Source organism: Spermophilus citellus (assembly GCF_964194105.1).
Source record: "Spermophilus citellus genome assembly, contig: SCAFFOLD_290, whole genome shotgun sequence".
Lineage (NCBI taxonomy): Eukaryota > Metazoa > Chordata > Mammalia > Rodentia > Sciuridae > Spermophilus > Spermophilus citellus.
In genome coordinates, this window is record NW_027673071.1 from 23,749 (window position 1) to 45,458 (window position 21,710).

At 37.5% G+C, this 21,710-nt stretch overlaps 1 protein-coding gene across 4 annotated transcripts in view; it reads right to left on the reverse strand.

The window, feature by feature from the left end:
• Positions 1-3,126: 3,126 nt before the first annotated feature.
• LOC308640159 (pleiotrophin-like) overlaps positions 3,127-21,710 on the reverse strand; it is a 99,208-nt gene continuing 80,624 nt past the window's right edge. For 3 of the 4 annotated variants that reach the window (XM_081312168.1, XM_081312170.1, XM_081312169.1), the window contains exon 5: positions 3,127-3,876. In XM_081312168.1, coding sequence (XP_081168294.1) covers positions 3,821-3,876 — 56 coding nt within the window. In that variant the 3' untranslated portion in view covers positions 3,127-3,820. The remainder of the gene's footprint in view (positions 3,877-21,710) is intronic. The other variant, XM_081312171.1, reaches the window with a different exon arrangement.

The window sequence follows — 21,710 nt, forward strand, 5'->3', positions numbered from 1 at the left end:
TAAAAAATCACTTAAGAGAAATTAGATACTCTCATTGTTCATTATTTTTCTTGCTAGATAAAAATAATTTAACATGTAGATCTGCATTCCTTTTCCATTGGAGTTGAAATACTCCTGAATTACACTGTATTCCTTGTGACTCCAGCAGGATACAGCATTTGTACTTGCTTTTGGTGCCTTTCCTGAAAGAGTGAAGGATAGAAAAGTAGCAGGAGGGTGGATTTCTAAGAGAATGATGTGTTTTCTCTGATAAAGATGCTCCACATCTTTTATTTCTAGAAGAATTAGAATCTACATAAGTTTGAAGTAGGCATTATTTCCTGGATGCTTAGAATAACATTATGCTCATTTCTCCTCATGCAAATAAATGTAACTTTTTAAAAAGTGCATTGAATGCTGTGATATCATAATCTAAGAATGTTGATCTGCCTTATTCTTTTGGGAGAGGATTAATGGGAGGAAAAGTCCTTGCTTTTCTTCATTAGAAAAACCTATAACTAAAGGTTGATAACATTCTAATTATTATGTATAGGAACTACTTTTAAATTGTTCAATTTGCAGAAGATACTGGTTTCTATTCTCTCTGTTTGCAAAATTATTTTGATCTCTGTTCTTTATTTGAAGAAGTTAGAGAACAATTAGTTTTAGATTTGCAGAATTATGAGTTAGATGTTATGGGGAAAATTACCTCTTATTCCTAAAGAAATATCTGTCCCTTCAATAGGTAAAGGACACACAGCCTTTCTTTTCTCACAATTTATTACACTCACATGAAATCATTTAACTCTTTTATGCCCATGTCTTCCCACCCACCCAGTTTAGCAATCCTCCTTTGATAAATATTCAGAGCATTGGAGTCCCTTGGAGTTACACTCCAATAGAGCTAATAGGATATGAGGAGGTTTTTCCAGGAGTATGTTGAGTCACAAACCTTCCCGCAAGATCCTCTTTTTCACAATCTTCCCACAAATGAGGGTGACATCATCCATACTTGCAGGATACAGGGGGAACTCTCAGGGATACCAATGCTAAGCTGAATAAGGACACTCTCGGGTCACTGGAAGGTTGTTTTCACTAGGTTTTTGGTGAAAGTGTTTTACACCCTTCCAATGACTATGGGAAGAGCTTATCTTCACTTAAATTCTGAAGAAATCTACATGACTTCTTCACATTTTCCTTACCATCCTCAAGGTTTAACAAACTTCACGGTAACATTCATAAGCCAAGAACATTTGGAAAGAGACTCTATGAATTGCCAGGGACAATCTCTTCTACCCCGCTCGCAATTGTGAGAATCAGTGATTTTGGGAGCTGGTTCCTTTATATTTATGTTTCAGTGCCTTGGTGTGATTTAATGAGGTGTTCGAAGCTGAGGCTGGGTAGAATAATTCTCAGGACTTTGGGCATGTTGAATTTCATACCCTGTGCCAAGAAGATTTGCATCTCAACCCTATTTTAATGTAGAATCAGGGCATTGTTATGGGGTTTGCTAGGAATGGTAGCTGACACAGCAGAGACACTGTGCCCTTTTGGCTTCCTGCCATGCCCTGCAATAAAGGAGTATGCCACAGTTATTTACAGGACTCTTTTTCCCTTGGGAGATTTCATTCTAGTTCACCTGATCTCATTACTGATTCGTGGTTTTGGCTAAATTATGATGAAGGGGCAATGTTAACTAACAAAAGTCTAACAAAATTTGCTGCAACCATCATTCCACCCTTCTGGAAACTTGCTGTAAAAAACACATTTAAGATGCTGCCTTTTTTCGTCTTTTCCATCCATCCCCATAAGTACTTTTTTTTTTATTCAGGTCAGCTTGTAAAAGGACTGTATTTACTATTCATGTTTTTGTCATTTGCACTTTACAAGGTACTTTGTTTGTATGAAGCACCCATCCATAAGATGCCTGGAAGCTTGTCCTGTTTCTATTCTGGCAGCTGGCTTTGACTTAGTGGGAGAAATGGACCCCATCAGCATTCCTAGCTCAGAGAGTTTTAGACTAGATGGCCAAAGCCGCTGAGCTGCCAAGACCCTTTGGCTGCATCATCAGACCAGTATGTAATGAATGGCGAGCCCAGGGTATGTGGAAGCTGTCATTTCTGAAAATGGGCTTAAATCATCTTGGTAGATGACATTTGTCTATTGAGTTATCACATTGGAATTAGCAGCCACTATGTCAAGATAAATATTTAAAGCTAATCTCAACCAGTTTTCCTAGACTCTGAATAGTAGAAGCAAAGACTTGTTTACTTAAAGACTCTTTGTAGAGTCCAGCAGATAAGAGTTGCACAAATAGTCTTTTTCACTGGGTGAAGAATTAAATAAAGAAAGAAAGGGGAATGAAAGCTTTGGTTTATGGAAACTAAGTACAAACTATCATTCTGTATTTCAGTGTTCAGATCTTGATTTATACTGTGCTGGCCCAAACTTAATACAATAAGAGCCTTTTAGTGTTCCACTTTCCTAGACTATTGTGTAATTTTTGTTGATCTCGGAAGCATCAGTTGAACTTATTAATAACTAATACAAGTTGAGTCTCCCTTATCTGAAATGCTTTGGATGAGAAGTGTTTGGATTTCAAATGTTTAAGGGTTTTGGACTATTTGCAGGACTGTGATTCCCTTGGGATATTTTGTTCTAGTTCACCTTAACTCTTTCCTGGTTCATGGGCTGTTTGGCTAAATGATGATGGAGGAGCAACTTGGGGATGGGATGCAACCCATACTTATTCATGTTTCCTATACACTGTACACACAGGCTGAAGGTTATAAGAAAAGTGGTTTTCCCTTCCCTTACGGAGTAGAAGGCTGTACACACTGACTCTCTGCAATATTTTTTGTGCACCTCCATTTTGACTGAAACACGTCACATGAAGTCAGGGATGGAAATTTCCATGTGTGGTGTCAGATTTGTAATCCAAATTTTTGGGATTTGGAACATTTCAGATTTGGAACATTTGGGATTTTGGGTTTAGTGATGCTTGAACTGTAGAAAGTAGCAAAAACATGTGTCACATTTGTGCCCATAGTGATGTAACTAATTTGAATGGATTCTCACTAAAGTTGCACTGAAGAGTGAAGGTGACAAAAGGAGAGCCACAAAATCAAATTATTGCACACAAAAGCACCTTTTATTCAGCATCACCTTGATTTATTTTTCTAGTATTTTTTCCTCAGATGGAAAAATAATTTCATCAAGAAAACATCTGTTTCTGCCAAAATGAAAAAAAAATCATGTTTTAATATTTTAATTAGAAAACAACAGCATTGCACTAGGGCATGGTTCTGCCTCTCTCCCTCCCTCATTTTGCTGACTTACTTTTTAAAAAAGAATCCAATGGCAGAGAACAAGGTATTTTCCTCAAATGGAGTGATTATATTTTATTGCTGCTTTGTTTAGTATGTACTTTTTTCAATTTGGGAAAAAAAGAAAAGTCTAGCTGAAAAAAAATATCTAGAAAGATATGTAGTTTACATGTTCACAACATTTAAATTGCTGCCAAAAAAAGTAAAAAGAAAAAAAGTAAATGTGAAATATCGCATAACTTCAAAAACCTTACCTCAAGTGTCTATCATTTACCATGTACTATAAGTCAACTTTCTAAATGGGATTACAGTCCTTTATTATAAGCCCCTAGTGGTACTATGGTATATATTTTAAAAAATGCTACTACAAAAATTTCTTTCCTCATCATTTTGCCTATCGTGTACTTAAGCTATAGATATTTTTTGAATAAAAAGCCTACAGTAGGTATAAATGCAATAGTTAACTGATTCCGGTTGCTGATGCCCTTTTCCTGTTCCTCAGAAGGTGGGATCATCTAGTCCAGCATCTTCTCCTGTTTCTTGCCTTCCTTTTTCTTCTTCTTAGATTCTGCTGTGATTCAAAAGAGAAAGAGAGAAATAAGCCATCAAGCTACTGCTCCTTAAGGGAAGGGAAAGCCACTTTTCTTATAATTGGTCAGAAATTAAAAGATAAAATTAATAAGACAAGGTGCTTACTTTTGGCAGTTCTCTTGGTAAATGGACAGAAGTGTGTGAGTGTGTGTGTGTGTGTGCGCACAAGAGTAGCCAGGAGGAACACAGCCTACCCTGGTGTAACTATAAATGCCTGTTATCTTGTTGGTTGCCTCCATTTGGTATGGAAAACATTGTTTGGGGGTCCTGCTTAGAGAGCAAACACTACATGCAGGCATCTATTTCAGGAAATTAACTAGTCCTCCACTTAGTGAAAAGCTTCAGGAGCTTAGCTTAGCTGAGAAAGCTCTCAGCGCTCTCATTCCTTTGATTAGGAACTGTTTATGAGCATTAATGATTCTAAAATGCTTCCACTCTGAATATGGCCTCTGCTTACATAGTCAGCAACTGATTTACATAGAACAGAACAATCATGAACCACACATAGTCTGCCTGGTATTTCCCTGAAGGAGCTCCTAGTCTTAGTGAAGCCAATGGAAGAGGCCAACCTGAGTTAAACCAGGCAAGTAAAATCATGAAAATTTAAATCCACATCATATACAACAACAAGATCGAGATCCTAAGTAGAATAAGACATACTCCATGTTTGTATAAATTTGTCGAAATATACTCTACTGACATGTATAATTAAAAAGAGCAAATTAAAAAAAATTAAATCCAAAGGCTCCATCCTTTTCCACTCAAACTTCTTGCCTTTTCTCTTTTTCTAATAAGAGGATACAGTACAGGGGAGAACACATTTACATTGGCTGCAAAGACAAGAATGGTCAGAATCCCTGAGCTAGCAAGCCAGAAGATACTGCTAGTTGTTTCTGAGCTGCTTCACCCATTTGGTCCACACTGATGGCAGAATCATACCAGCTAAGTACAGGGTCTGAAGTCAGATTGCCAGAGTTTAAATTCTGGTTACATCACCAGGCTACTGGGAAACTTGGGGAAAGTAATTTAATGTTTTTGTGTGTCAGATCACTCACTTTTGAGTGGGCATAAAATTGTACCACAGCATATGAAAACAACCACAAGATTAATATCCAAATTAAATGAGTTGCCTAAATCCACTGAGAACAGAATATAGCACAAATAGCACAATAAAGGTGCATAGTTATCATTAGTTGACAATGGAATAAGAACAGGGGGACATTTCCCTGTGTAATTGAAATTCTTCATCATCACCAGGACATTTATACTGAGCATGTCACTGAATGTGGTAGGCAACAGAAGAATACTGGGACAAAAGCAATGGCCATCAGGAATTAGAGCATTGTTGATTAAGGAATCATGCCAATCAGAAACACTGTGCACTTCCCAGATCATACAAAGTAGAGCTGGAAAAATTTCCATTCCTATTTATTCTCCTCATCACCTTTTCAAGTAGCTTCCAAAGTCCATTGCACACTAGGCAAAGTAGTAATTCTGTTCAATGTAATTTTCCGAAGCTTCCTTTATTGGGCTTCAAGAGTGTCCAATATGCAATTGAGTCAGCAGTTTCTAAAAGCTGGCTTAATTATTGGCCATAAATATATTCATTCGGTTAATGCCTATCCTCAGCTTTCCACATTTCTATACTGAAGAGATTTAATCTTTCATTCTCTATCTTTTTTTGCTTGATTTTATAAATGTCTCATTTCATCAGCCTGTGAAATGTGAAATGACCAGAATTTCCAAGTTCAAAGATACACGTAATGTCAAAGAAGGTATTCTGTTTAATTTCTGGACAAATATTTAGTGTTTGAACATTTAATAGTATCTAGTCATTGATTGACATTTTAAGCAATAGCTGCACATTAAGATCATATCTTCAGGGAACAATCTAGAATATCAACTGGGATCCTAACTCCAGTTTTCCTTGTCTCAATTTCTTCATGTGCCTTACTGAGCAACCCTTGGAAATTTGTAGTAGAATGGGTACTTGATGCAGTATTTTCATAGTTTAGCTAACATGACCCTATTTTATATTTAAGTCTGAATGGATGATATATGAATCGGCTGTTTTGTGTACATTTATTTTATAAAACTTGAAATTATTTTGAATATTGTGCACTACTCGATCTAGCTAATGTTCGTTGTCCATCTCATTAAACACTTTCCAAATTCAACTTGGCAAAGGCAAGAGAAGAGCCTCTCTGTTACCTGGGCCTGACATTTCATTTTTCTTCACTAATTAACAACTTGCCCAGTGCCAGGCAATCAACCACTTGCCCAACTAATCTGCACAATGCCAATCAATTTATTCTTCTGACACAATTGGCACATCATCCTAACACGGCCTCGAAATGGAAATATGAGAAGTCTTTAGTAAAACTCAATGGAAAGATGGAAGAATTTGCATTTACAATGAGATCATTTTGATTTTTCACATAACTGTTTGAATTTTTCCAAATAAAGAAAATCAGGTCAGTAATATCACCTCCAATCAAAGCCACCTTTTTTTTCTGACTTTTATTTAACTGGCAGACTAAAGGAGCTTATCATTGCTTATCTCTCTGGCCTCAAAAACTTATTAACAAATTCTCAATTTTGACCTGGCATATGTGCAGAATTTAAAATAGTATCATGAAACCTATGATCTAGCAAAGACCTGATCTGACTCTTTTATGTAAGGGATAAAACACAGAAACAATCAAATCACCTCTCTTTACTTCAGTCTTTATATTTGTACTTATTTTTATTCCCCAATGGGTCTTACCTTTTTTTTTCTGTCTAGTCTTTGACCTGAAACCTAGTCCTCTTTGTCAACCCCATACTTCCATTACTGCTCCATCTTCTCACTTCCTCCCACCCTTCAAGCACCAGTTTTAACATTAGTTCTAGTTTGCTGACTTCGTGGTTTGCGTTAGAAGCTCTCCTTCCCTTACTGGAGCATATACCTTTGGGGTTGCCATTGCCACTGAAGTATTAGTAGTGAGGGAGTGGAATCTCTACTCACTGTTGTATGTCAGCCCAGGGCAAGGTGATTTATGCATAACAGCTGACGAGTAAACCTTCAGTGAGATGCATAAGTGTGTCATTTGACAAGAGCAAGCCTCACTTCTTCATGGCGCTGCCTTTTGTCTTTCTAGCTCAGCCTCTACACACGTTGCCTCTGCTTCATAATTTTCCTCTCACCATCTCAACTTTACATAGCCAACATCTACTCATCCCTGTGATCTTAGTTCAGTTTCACTTCTTCAGGAAAACCTTCCAGAACTCCATGCACAGATGCTTATCTTGTACTTCTCATTGCTTTTTCCAAAATTAGAATGGAGCTATTAATTTTATTTCTAATTCACTGATATGCATTTCTACTTCCAACAAGGGTAGAAGCCCATTCTGTCCTTTCTACCTGTATCCTCAGTAGCCAGTACATTTGTGTTCATGAAATACTTGTTGCACACAGACTGGATAAAGGAATACTTGAATGGGGAACAAAGGGAGTCAACTAACCAGTAGGTGGAAAAACAGTATCTCTTAAGGAAAGCCAGGAGTATAAATTCAATTGAAATCTTGCTATGGTTTAGTACATCTTTAAACATAAATATTTTATGAGGAAAGGAATTATTTCAGACATGAAATTTATCCAAATTTCTTAACACATTTTCTTGTCTTTAATGTAGAAGCCTGGATTGATAAAACCAATGTCCCATTTTAGTAGTCCTTCCAGTTTATAGTGAGAAATGTTTGCTGTGACCATCAGAGTCATGAATTGGCCTGAAGCAGGGCTGTAACTAGTTAAACTCAAGTACTCAGTAATGTGGTCTTGGAGTGATAGTGGCCACCCTGCAAGGTATTCAGAGCAGTAGGACACCAACCTGATGTGGAACAGTAGGGCACCTTAGTTCACACTGAACAAGAGCCAAGTTGCAGGTCTCACCTTAAATAATACCCCAGGCTGACACTCTTCCCCACCTGGAATGAGGCTGTGAGGCAGACACAAAAGCAAGCTGGAAATAAGCCATTATCAAAAGGTGACTGTGAAAGGCACCTGCTGAGAAGTGACTTGGATACTGCCCAGGAGGACATCACTGCACTGGAAACTCACAGTAAGGCCCTTGGTGCTGTTTGACTTCCTGTGTTGCCAAGCCTTGGTCCTTTCGTTAGCCAGTTTTGCGTTGATGAAAGCTAGTGTGCATAAAAACTGGGATATGGACATGAGAGAGGAAGGCAGGTGTGCCAAATCTTGTGCTACTCGAATAGAAGCCAGTTTTGTTTGAAGATATGTTTGAAAGTGTTCAAAAAGTCCTGAGACTTTCCAAAGGAAAAAAGCCTCAAAGATTCAGACTTTATTCTACGGATCACAGGAACTGAAGTTCCATTTTTACCATATTTTCTACAAAACTCAAAATTTCACCAAAGAAATTCTTTTAATATATAACAACTACTGACAGGAAAGAAGAAAGGAAGTGGGGAGAAAGAGGAAGAATTAATATGCACCATTTCACAATAAATTCTGAGTCCATGTATTTTTAATTCTAAATACGAAAAAAAAATCTAAATAAACAATGAAGTAATAAAGAGCACAATGAATGACCTTTGGGTTCCATGAGGCAATGGGGAAACCAGGAAATGTTGCTAGGATCATACTGAGAACCAAGTCCTAACCTAGAGAATTAGTTCTAATCAATATCTGCCACTCAACCAGCTCTGTAATTTGCAGGAAATCAATCATTCTGCATCTGTTTCCTATAACCTGGGGATTATAAAAATCTATATCTTTCTCAGAGGGCCATTGGGAGTATTATGTAGGATTATGACCTTTGAGATCTTAATTGACCACTGCTGTCCAAAAGTTTTCCATTTATTCATTGAGCAAATATGTACTCCCTTTCCACTCTATCAGGCTAAATTCTAGATGCTGGGATATAGTGATGAGCAGAACAAAATTCTGTCCTCATGGAGCTGATATAAGTAATAATTTTAAGATATCCCTATATCAACCTTTCAGAATTGCACATAAGTTCATATTAAAAATTATGGGCAAAGGTGGTTGCTACTTTTATAGCTTTGAGGCCCGTTTTTCTTGCTTCTCATTTACCATTACATTCCAGATATACATAATGTAAAACCTTGAATATCAACAAGAAGAATGAATTCCTAGAGAGAAAAAATATGCCTATCAGTGATAACCTGAAGAAAAAAATATAATTTCTCCCCTATGAGTTATTTCATATTTAAAAAAATATATAAATTACTTTTCTGGTTTGAAAGGCAATCCAAGATTATATTAAAATAAAGAAATACATATACATTTATTAACAAAAATTATCCATTATTTCTCAATATGTTTAATTATGGGCTCTATTTATGTTTTCTTCCTATGATTTAATTGGGAATATGGTAACAGCTAATTAGGAGTATTTTTATGCTAATATTCAACTGCATCTATTTTCCATCACGTGTACTTTGAAACATGATCAAATAGAATCCCTTTGTGTCACCCTCTCTCCTATAACCTTTCTTCTTTTATAGGGCATTGGAATCATTCCACATTTTGTTATTATAAATAATAATTCAATGGTAGTTTTATTCACAAAGCATAACATATTTAAATTTTGCTTTAGTATAGGTTATTAGAAGAATACTTACTGGATCAAAGAGTAGGACATTTTTAAAGTTCTAGGTAAGAACTGGCAACTTTCTGTCCAGGAAGGAAGTGCCAATCCAAATTCTTAGCAATTTATGTGAGAGTGTATCATAGCAATCTTGTTCTCAAAAGGCAAAAAATCAAACAACACACAGCATCTCTTTCCATCTATTCAGAGGTCCTTTAGGAATACAATTGCCTTGCAGTTGGCACAAGTAAACATCTACTCCCACTACCTATATAGGGGAACTCTGGAAGAAATGGGGTTGGAAGAGGGCCTCGAGAGAATAACATCAATTTAAAGGTTTCTTGAAGACTTTGACTGAAGATGATTTTTTCAAGAAGCAAAGAGCTGAGAATTCTGGAACTGGCTAATGTCAGTCAAAGGCTTTGCTTTGATTACTTCATTTCAGATGGCCTGCTGTATGCACAGAAAACTAAGAGGGAAGTCAGGAGATAAAGTAATTGAGAGGAGCTCACATTGTAACTCAGTCAGCCTCTGTTTGCTGCTGACTTGAGAGGCTTTGGTCAGGGGAAGGAGTATTGATTAGACTAGAAATGAGAGACATGTTCCTTAAAAATTCATACTTTGTGGATGGTAGACACACTCAGAAATGCACACTTCAGATTCAGAGGTCAAGGGCCAGTGGCTGTGGACGTCATAAAAACCATTATGAGTTTGTTTCAGGAGACTTGTTCAATAAGTCACAAGAACTCATTGAAAGAAAAAGAACACATCACTATCAGACAGTAAATCACAATGTAAATACACCCTAAATCCTGGATATCACCAAGATCCTTCTAGTCCTTCTTGAACCTACTAAAATAACTCACTCACCCTAAAGATCAGCTACTTAGAGAGACCTAATTCCTTGCACCACATCAACTGTACCTCAGAACTGATAATAAGACTTGTTGGATTGTGAATGTACAACTTGAAGGTCCATCCAAAGTCCAGGCTCTAGTAGATTGGGCTTCTTAACATGGCACCATTCATTCAATTTCCAAACATTTCCATTTAAATCAGAGTAGCACATATTAAGTGGCACAATGTAGAAAGAAATTTCTATCTATTTGAAAATTGAAGTATCCTCTTTAAAAAATTCATTTAATATATTATTCACAGATAAGCTTCTGTTGAATAAAATGTGTAGTAATTTTGCTTCTTCTTTGACTTCTTGTGTTGTTGTACCACTTGCCTCATTTCCTGTCTCATGAACTCCATGCATGAACTCCTAGGAGCGTGCACAGAATACATGCTGCCCACAGAACATGCATACATGCATAAGCAGGACTGCCCTTCAGTACTACCTGCATACACACAGGACTGCCCTTCAGTGCTACCCACATTCTGACACTTTCCTGCCCTCACTGTCCTCCTGTTTCATCTTCTCTCCATATCATCACATCACCTCCCTCTCCTTCTCAACTATCTGCACTTCAACACATATGCCTTCTATCAAGTATAAGGAAATAAAAATAGAGCATGCACCCATGTGCAGACATTAACTCAATCTTCACAGCCCTTCAGGAGCTTCTACTTTGCTCCTACTCACTTTGGGAAATGGCTCAGCTCTTAACTGCAATCCTCAAAATCGAAAGATCCTCCGTGAGAGCATTAGTGAGTAATGTAGATGCAACTGAAGGTTTAGTGGAGGAAATAAGGAAATTATTTCATCAACCAAATAGAGCAAAAGTAGTAAGAGTCCCTGAACTTGTTTGTTTTCCTACAAAGCAAGTCCTGCAACATCAGTTAATGAATGTAAGCAAATAATGATTAATAAATAAAATAGTAATAAGTAATAAGTAATAATAATAGTAACACATGAGTAAATATAGTAAGTAATATAAAGTCAAATCATTGCTGTGGAATCCAGACCCCTTGACACTAAGTGTTTAGCCTCTTTCCCCTCCTATCTCTCTATTGGCCTGTCATTAGAGGAAGCCAAAGAGGTATCTACTGGCTTCTCCAATTCTTTAGGAGGCAGTTTGTACTGTAGAGTCAGAAGTGGGCAAATCTGCCAATGCTCAGATGTCCTGCAGAAAAATCTTTATACTGTGTGCACCAGGCAGAAAATCACCAAGGTAAACTAATTTTAATTAACACATATGCATCACATTCTTATACGTGAGCTAAACCTATTCTCTCCCCCTCCACACACCCAGATGAGAAACTGATGTTTGCTTTTCTTTTATGCAGCAAAAACCTCTGTCTCTTCCTTAATTTGTGGGCCACTTTCAAGACATTTTATTTATTGACAGTGATCTCCTCATCCAAATAGATTCACTGACTTCTCCTATCCCAAACCAGGAAGAAAAACTGTCTCGTATATGACATTTAAATATTTAAGAGCTTATATCTGCAATAATGAGGACATAGGTAAAAAAAAAAAAAAAAACTTGCCCTTTCATAAAGTATTGTAGGTTATATCTAGCCTCTGTCAGAAATAAAGCATATTATTATAAGCAATAGTAAGTAGTTCCTACTTAGTACATCGTTATTTCCCATTATCATGTCTGATGCCTACTTTAACATAATATGACCAGTGTTACTAGAAAATCAAATTATGATTTATGAAAAGGGGGAAATTTTGAACTCCATCACGTGTGAAATCCTAGTACATACAGCCCCATAAATCCTTCCATATTTGCTTCCAAATGGATGTTTCTTTTTGGTTCAAAAAATTATAGACATAGTCAGTAGAGAAGAGGAAGGGGAATAGGCAGAAGAAGCAGAAGAGGGAAAGCAAGGCACAGGAGTTGAAATGGAGTAAATCAAATTCCATGCATGCAATTTTGTCCAAATGAACCCAACTACTGTGTATAATTTAAATGCTCTAATAAAAAAGATTGCATTGACTAAAAAAAAAAATCACAGAAATAGAATCAATTGGTATCCCTCAATGCACTCCAAGCCCTAACCCCTATACCTCACAGTGTGAATATATTTGGAGACAGAGGCTCTATCAAGATAATTAGGGTAAGCCCAAATCCAATACCATGTCCTCGGAAGACAAGGAGCTTTGAACAGACACACACGTTAGTGAAGACACAACAATATGGCCACTGCCAAGCCGAAGGGGAGCTCAGAAAGCACCAACCTGTGACATCTTGATCTCATACTTCCAGGTTCCAGAACTGTAAAGAAACACATCTATGCTATTCAGACCACACACAGTGTGGTGTTTTGTTATAGCAGCCCCGGCAAACACATGCAGCCACAAATTAGATGTCTGTATGTGCTTTAGAGTATCCTCATTCACTGTAGAGGGACAAGATGCATATTTATTATTTTTCATTTGTCCAGCAGAATTAAAATTTCTTTCTAAATTTTAAATAATTAAAGACTGCAATAGTATGTAATATAGGATTCTGTGCTCAATGATGGTTTCGCAAATGCACATTGCATTAATTCTTTCACCCATCTCCATGTCTGTCCTCCCAACTCCAAGCAGGGAAGGTGTTCAAGCTCTATCTATAGAAGCAGCAAGTGTCCTAAAGAGCTTTGTCTGCCCTTCTTTACATTTTGTAGACAGCAGTCTTCAAAATTGAATTTTATTATTCTTGTGCATCTGAGTGAGGATCTGAAATAATGTTTTTTTTTTATTTTTGTAGAATGAAAATTATTTTCAATAGCCTTGAAAGAGAGTGCTATGAATTTTTTTATCTGAATTAAATATCTCTGGGCCCTACCTCCTATGTGCCTGAGCAGCAGGACACCAGAGAAATTTTTACCTGCATCTTGTGCTCTTAATTTCTGATGAGCTTTTCTACAAATAATGTTTACTCTTCTAGAAAAAGTCATTTTTTTTCCTTTCCTCTGCCTTTGTACGCTAAGCACCAGCCAGTCTGCTTTGATTTCCCTGTGGACTCCTGGAAGCTTTGCATCAGTGCAAAGCTGAGTCGAGTCACTGCGAGCATGTGATGTATCCTCACCAATGGCACCGCTTTCTAGTATGGCAGTGCCTAAGATCCTGGCAAAGCACAGTCTCCGTGAATTTCACAGCAGAGAGAAGACAGTGCAGTCTAGGGTCTAGACTGGGAGGATGCTCAGTGGAACAAGGTGTCTTACACCAATATTTCTAACTTTCAAGAAATGAAGCTCCTATAATTGATCCCTGTTTGAAAAATACAGCACAACAGCAACCTATAGTGACCCATCTCCTTTGGCTTTGCTTCAGTCATTATACAAAGGCATGCTCAGGTCAGGAATTATTTAATAGGAGTCAAACATAAATCATTCCAAATATGCCTATAGGAATAGCCTATGATTGCTATCAAAACAAAATATTATTATTATTATTATCATCATCATCATCATTTAGAATATCAAAGACACCCTCTTTGGGAAGTAGTGGTATAACTGAAAAGAACTAGAAATCCACTGTCCTATCTTCAAGTTCAAGACTGACCATTCAGTGGTGGGGTGACCTTGTATAAGTTACAATCTTAGTGTCCTAGACTGTAAAATGTGAATACAATTGTTTGGGGATGCCATGAGGTTTAATGCAGACAAAGCATGCTAACGGTTAAGCATAATTCTGTTGTATCACAGATATTCAGTGAATAGAAACTGCTTTAATGATTCTCAGTAAATGACAATTGCTACAACTTTCACCAGAAGAAATTCTCCATTCAGAAGTCAGAAAGGAAAAATGCAAAAGTTTCAGGGGGAGAAAAAATCAGATACTCAACCCAGTAAGTAATTAGTGTGAGCATTGTTCTATTACACTGCCTTCCTTAACATTAATTATTGTATGGCTGTTTTCTGTGTGCACAACTAATGAGTCTCTGAGCGTGGAATTTACCCAGGGAGATGAAAGTAGACACACAGTATGAAGCAAACCCTACCTATATTTATAGCTCCTAGTTCTCACATCTGCCCTGACAATTAGGACCAAAAATTATTTACTAAAGATGGATGTGAAACACTGAGATAACTACTCTTTCAGGTGAGCTCCTTGTTTGTTAACCGCAATTTCTCTGCATATATTTGAAGCCAGTGAATGCATGAGGTGTCCTAGTGAGCCAGACCAGGACAATTTAGCCAAATACATCATATTTTTTCATTCCTGCAAGTCAGTACACTTAACTGAGTTCCTCCCATGAACCAGTCCTCTGAGATGCATCAAGTTATGAAGGTGAATAAGATGTGACTCATAGGAGTTTCTGTGTGAGGCAAGGTAGATGTGCGCTCAGCACAGCATAGTTAGTGCCTTCTCAGAAAAACCACTTCAGAGAAGTCGGTGGCTTCATATTTAGGAAAAGAAGTCTGGCAAGATTCTACTCTGATATCTTTTCTAGTCCTTCAGCAAAATTCTTGGCCTGAAGGACTTTGAACTTCACCATGTTTCATTCATAGCTCTAAATTGGTTCACCTCTTCTCTATCATGACCAAGTTCAGAAGTTACCTTCTGAAAAAGACTTTCCCTGGTTACTTTCTCTACACTATTCCCTTTCAGTCAATTTGGTTTTTAAGGTCACCTGTTCCAATATGGAGTTATCACTTCAATTATTATTTCTTTATGTTTTCACTCTCTGTCCACCTCCAGTAGAACATAGCAATAAAAGGATGAGGGGGGAGACTTACTTATTAAGTATCACAAGCACTTAACATACTCTTCACCCCATTGTAGGGCTTGTATTAGATTTTATAAATAAGTGAATAAATTAGAAATGGTGCCAAAGGACTAGTCTTCCTTTTCATAGCATTTGTTACTTGGTGTGAAAACACTGGAATGTATCTCTCTGCCTCTACTGCTCCACTTATAATCCCATTAAAGTCATTATTTTTTCACTGGTGCTAACTCTAGTGTACAACACCCACTCAAGGAATGAATAATGCACCTATCATCCACTCATGCCCCCAGTGACCCATCTCCTGGCCACTGAGTGAGCAAGCTAGATTTTATAGAATGAATGATAGGAGAAAAAGAGTTACAGGTGCAGAGAATAGATGCATAAGACATCACAATGCATCCTGCCATCTTCTGAGGACTGGGGGTCTTCTTGACTGGGGCAGAGTGTACCAGCAATGTCTGGCCCATGGGTCATGCAAGAGACCAATTAGGATGACTCATGAGCAGGATGTCTCATTATGTTTACATGAGAAACTTGGATACCTATATCAAATAGATACAGAGAAGGAACTTTTCATAAGGCAGGGGATATTGCATTAGACTGCCTTGCTTATGAGCACTATAACCTTGCCCTAGGCATTTAATTTCACTACATCCTCTGTTTCCTTGTATGTAAAACTGAAGATGATAATACTATTTTAGAGTTTTGTGAACATTCAATGACTTTGCATGTCAACAATGTACTAAACTATGACAGTAAATAATTATTAACTATAGATACTATTATAATCAGCATAATTCTTCTCTTGCCTGAAAAATTGCTGAAACACCTACCTCAAGAAAGCTATTTGGAAAAAAAAGGAAACAGTCTCAAAACCACTGCACATTTACCAAGAATTTTTAACTATAGTCCTTAAATTTTATCTTAACAACAACACTATGAGGTATTCATTGTTAACACTAACTTACAAAAGACAAAGCATATCATTCTAATAAGAAAGGAACAGAATTAGATCTTCTTACCTCAAGTGCAATATCATAGGAAGGAAAATATAGGTGTTAAAAGAAATTTCCACAAGCAGAATACGAAATTTAAAAATCTTGAGACCAAACTGAGAACGAGTTCTTCCTCTGATAACGCGAACTGTAGAACTCCCACAAGGTATCCCATGCTACCACTCCAGGTCAAATTCAAGGGCAGTAGGCAGTATCCCTGCCCCCATTTTTCACCCCTGTCAGTGGTTATGGTGGGGGAGGGGGAGGTCCTGGGATAGCCCATGGTGGGATTCTGCCCCTCTGCCTCTCTCAAAGTCTCAGCCTAGCAAAGCCCATCTATACAGTGTTGCTACGCTCCTTCCTGAGGGGTATCAGAGCCCAGAAAATAGAAATGTTGGAGAACTTTTTTTATTTTTAAAGGAACTAATAAAAGCATCTATTTAATAGACAAAGGATTGAGAATACTGGGACTATCCCTTTACTGACCCCTTTTCCCATTTAATAATCAGCTGCCAAACACTGAGTCCTGCACACAGAGGAGCCTTGACTTAAATAGCTACTGTTTTTTTTTTGATTTTCAAAGATAAATTGTCAAACCTAAGAGAAGGCTGGGCACTTGTCCAAAAGAGAGTGGCACAGTGGCAGAACTTTTAGAAATAGCTGGGAAGAAATAAAAGGAGTTGGGGTTATCATGAGCAGGGAAGTTGGTCAAGTGTCTGGTTGCAGCACAGTGTGGATTTTTAAAGAAGGCAGGAGGGATTAACGCTCATTCCCCAACCACCTACAACCCAACATCTATCCAGGGACTCCTGCCTCTGCCTGTCCCAGGAACCATTTGAGAATGTCCTTTCTGTTGGCAGGTTCAGAGGTCAAGTTTAGAGGCCGCCATGAATGCCATGCTAACTTTGTCAAGACCTAAAGGAGTTTCACAGTATCTTTTATTTGTCCATCTTATTTTAAAAGCAATGACCAACAACTGCCATGTGAACAATAATCCAAGACCCTGGAATGTTCCAAGATGATCATCAGGTAATATCTTCTGTGCCCCCCAGAAAATTCTAAGTTCACTGGCTCCTCCCACACAAGCCCCAGCCCCAGCCCCAGCCGGAGCCCCAGCTTGACTCTGCACTCTAGAGACTGATGCGTGCTCCTTGAGGCCACACCACACACAGATGGGACTGGCTATAGGGCCATGATTCCAAGACAGATGGGTGTCTCCTGGAAGCCCTCCCTGTCTTGGCAATCCTCTAATTCCATAGAGAACCAACCGTCTAAGGGGATCCCTGAGAAACAGCCAAGGCTGGGAAAAGAGTTACTTATCCTCTGAAGAGTCCTCTACTCTGAGACTCTCCACAGAGCTGTCAGCACAACTGACTTTTATTTCCAGTTTTCTTCACTATTTCACAGATCAATTAGCCCCACAGGAAAAAGAAAAAAAATTCAAATGGTTCCAAAGAGGAAAAACCTAACTCTCTATATAATGGGACACTCAATTGTCCCAAATAAGACCACTTCTGTCCACCTTTTCTCCAGGCATCAGGGCCTCATCTAGTCCAAGAAAAGAAGCAGGATGATTCTAATGATCGACTCTAACACGTTCCAACATTCCTGCTCACTCTGGCAGAGGAGCTCACAAAATACCAATTCAAGACCCTTTCAGCATCCCCTCTTGTGTTTAGAGGTATAGTCTGGAAAGCCAAACACACATTTCCCAGACTCCCCTGCAGCAGGGGAGCAATCTAGTTTCTACCAGGTAGATAGGTTAATGGATGGAGACAAAAGTTAGTAACTCACAACAGTGGCCAAACTTAGAGAGACTGACGATTCTGGAAAGAAAAGATGTGTGTCTGGTTTGGGAGACAGCTATAGTGGAGTTTCCAGGGTTCAATTCTTCACATCATACATGCCAGGCAGTGGGTAATTTCAGTAAAAGGGTTTCAGCTAGATCAGTCACATGTGTGATTAGGTATTTCTTCTGAATCTATTGCCTTTGGCTTCATTATTGCTGGCTTTGCAAGACTCAAGCCAGATCTTCCAGCCCTCCCAGAGAGTCTTTGAACTATATAAGACCCTTGAATAAACACCTTTCTCCTAAAATATCTGGAGTAGATCTTGCTATGCCCCAAACTCTGACAGATATAGGATTTTTTTTCAGTAATTAAATGAAACTTAATTAAAACTTTTCATCTCTTTTTCTAAGAAAATAAAAGCTGAAGTTTCCAACACAATCATTCACTAATATATCAATGTTAAATTCTTCTAATAGTTAAGCACATTCCAGTTTCAATTTCTCAGTTGAGTAATGATCCTTCCTCGGAGCTGACTTTCAATTCCCAGGTAAGCTGCCTTCCAAATAGGCATCTTTACAATGTTATATCTGCAGAGGAAAATAAAATTGCATGATTGAATGTTCTCTTTGGTTTAAGTGGGGCTTCCACGTGAAAGAATCTTTAGGTAGAGGCTCCAATGTGACATTGATAAGCATTGAAATTATGGGCTCAAGCTAGACTATAGAATCAACACGAATTTTCAGAGCACTAGGAAGGGTACCTTCTATACCTTGAGTGACACTGATGTTGGCCTGCACTAGGGTGAATTGGAAAGCAATTTTTAAACTAAGTGGTATATTTTAACCAAGTGTTTAAATATCGACTTTAGATATTAAACCTCCCCTTCTTTCTCAGTAAAGTCTTATAAAAATCTTTTAGCCTTATTAGTAGTTGTCAAAATCAAGGTTATTGTTCAGTCTTCTTCAATTCACTCTTGAATAAGTCACAACCTTATTCATATCTTTATGTTCCATTCTAAAATTTAAGCATGGGTTTTTCACACTAGAAATCAAACAGTTTTTATATTAATCCAGTACCATTTCCCAAAACAGAACAGGTGAGAAAGTAAAAGAGGTAAATTTGAGGGGTTCTCGAAAAAAAAAAAATGAAAACAAGACAAACAAAACTGAGCCTGATCATGGGTTTGATGAGAAGGATAATGATGGAGGAAAAACATGTTTTTGTTTATGTACCCATTAATTAAATTACATGAAATAATTAAGCTTATTTTTTTCTTGAAGACCATGATATCCTATGCAGTTTATTTTTGAAAGTCTGCTGTAAAAAGTCCAATAGTCCCTGTTTGAAAAAAGACAAAAAATATAAAAGATCTCAGCAAGAATGAACATTGAAACTGATTCCACTAGACAACAGGAAAGACATGGCTGAATAATTGATTTTTTGTCATTTGACACTGAGCATTAGCACAGATAGGGAGGTTCCCCAGAAACTCTACTATTTAATGATTTTAGATGGGAAAATTATCTAATATTACCAGAGTTTCATGAGTTTGGGGTAACAAGAGAAAGCATGGTGTCATTGAAAAAGCAGACGGAGTTTGATGTCAGTGAACTATGGATTTAAATCCTGCTTCAAGGACTTAAAAGCTGTGAAACCTCAGGCAAGTTGCTGAACCTCCCTGAGCCTGTGCTTTCTCATATAAGGCAGGATAAATAAAATTGACTGCGTAGAACTGCTTTGACGTTTAAATTAAGTGATGAAGAGCTCCTATCACAGTGCCCACTTAAAATTAGTGTATTTCTACTTGTCTTTCTCCTCTTCCTGCATTGATTTAAAATAAGAGAAGGGATTATTGATTTATTCTTTCCTGAATGAAGAAAGTCATTTCTATTTGGACCACTTTGGGAAAAGCTTGGGTAAAGGACTACCACTGCAGTTTCCACTAGGGTTTGATGGATTTCAGGTGCAAAACCTTTTTGCTTAGCACTCATTTATTGCATAACTATATGTTCACTACTTACTATGTGCCACCTTGTTCTAGGCATAAGGGATACAATAGAAAACAAAAAGGCCAGGTTCCTATTCTCCTGAAACATGTTCTGCTGAAAGTCTTCCAGAATTGTCTTAAAAATAATATTGCAGAAAACGTCTTCTTCCATTTGACACACTTGTCTTGGGCTTTACAAAGCTAACCTTCTACTTCAAAGGAAAATAAATCCCATACTTATATGGGATTTAGATAAGATATCAGCAAGTGCAAAAGAGAACACAAGTTTAGAGTTGGCCAAATCTTGGCTCTGTCATTTATTAGAGATGTACCCCTAAGTAAACAAATTAACCACTGTTGCTCAGTTTCTATTATAATAATATTTACCTGTAAGGACATATGGCATTATATGAAATAATATATGCAAAATACTTTGAGCAATGCACAGGGGTGGAAACAGAATAAGGTTGCCATTACAGATTCCATTTTAATATGAATGCTAATTTCACTGATCAGAAGAAAATGAGCTATCTTAAGGTTATGGTTTCAAATAATCCATAACCTAGCTTATTTGAGTAAAATAGTACAGAATCATATAAACTCATACATGCCACTTGTTACATAGTATTAATTAATTAATATTTGGTACTAGGGATTGAATGCAGGAGGGCTGAACTCCTGAACAACATCCGTGCCCTTTTTTATATTGTATTTAAAGACAAGTTCTAACTTTCTTAGGTCCCTGCTAAATTGCCGAGGCTGGCTTTGAATTTGGGACTCTCAGTCTCTGGCACCAATGGGATTACTGACTGGAGCCACAGCTCCCGGTGTTATATTGTATTTAAACCATGAAAAATACATCATGGAATTTGTGTGTTTTTCCCATTAAGAAAATTTGCTATCTGCCACATCTCCCTGGCTCAACTCCTACAATAAGATTATTCTTTGTGCAGAGTGTCTAATGCCAAAAATGGCATTCATAAAAACCCTCCTCTGTTGAGAGGGAAAAGATTGGTTGGCTTTAACAAAAGCACATTATGCACAGAGGGAAAATTACATTTTAATGACCTAGAAAATGCATAACTAGTAGTTGAAACATGGCACTCACTTAGGCTAATCCATTTTCAATTAATTACATAATTTAGCTCATTATTATTTATGAACATTACAGAATGTCTACCCACCTGGAAGACTTTTTTCCACCATTATTCAAGCTGAAAGCCTGAAACAAACTTTTAACCTTCATCAAATATTACTAGGTGGGAAAGGTAAAAAGTTGAGCTATCCACCAGTTCAATTAAAAGACTTGAACATATTTACTTAAACCCTTAGGGGTCTTTCTTAAGTCATGGCCTGTGTGTTCTAAACTTATCAGCATCTTTCACATTCACCAAGCCCCACCATCCCCTACCTAATCACATTCTCACTTTTTTCTCCCCTTTTATTAAGGGGTGGTTTCTCCTTCCCTCTGTTCCAAAAACAATGTGAATGCGTGTATCCCCGCTTGATTTGTTGTTGGTGTTTTTTTTTTTATTAGAAAATAGCAGCTCTGAATTTTGAATACATAGTGAAACTGTCTAAGGATCATTTAACTTTTTTAAAAAAAAAACTGATGTTGACTTAGGTGCTCTAGTTTATGCTCATGCACTGGGATGTCTAGAAGCTTCTTCAAAGAATTCTAACGTGCAGCTTAGGTTGAGGATCACAGTGCTGGGGTGCAGAGGTTGTCATTTCTTTTTCTTTCCATTTTATATTTATGCTGAATATATTTAACAGCTGGTTTAAAAGAAACTAATTTGAAGACTATACCTCTGAATTCAT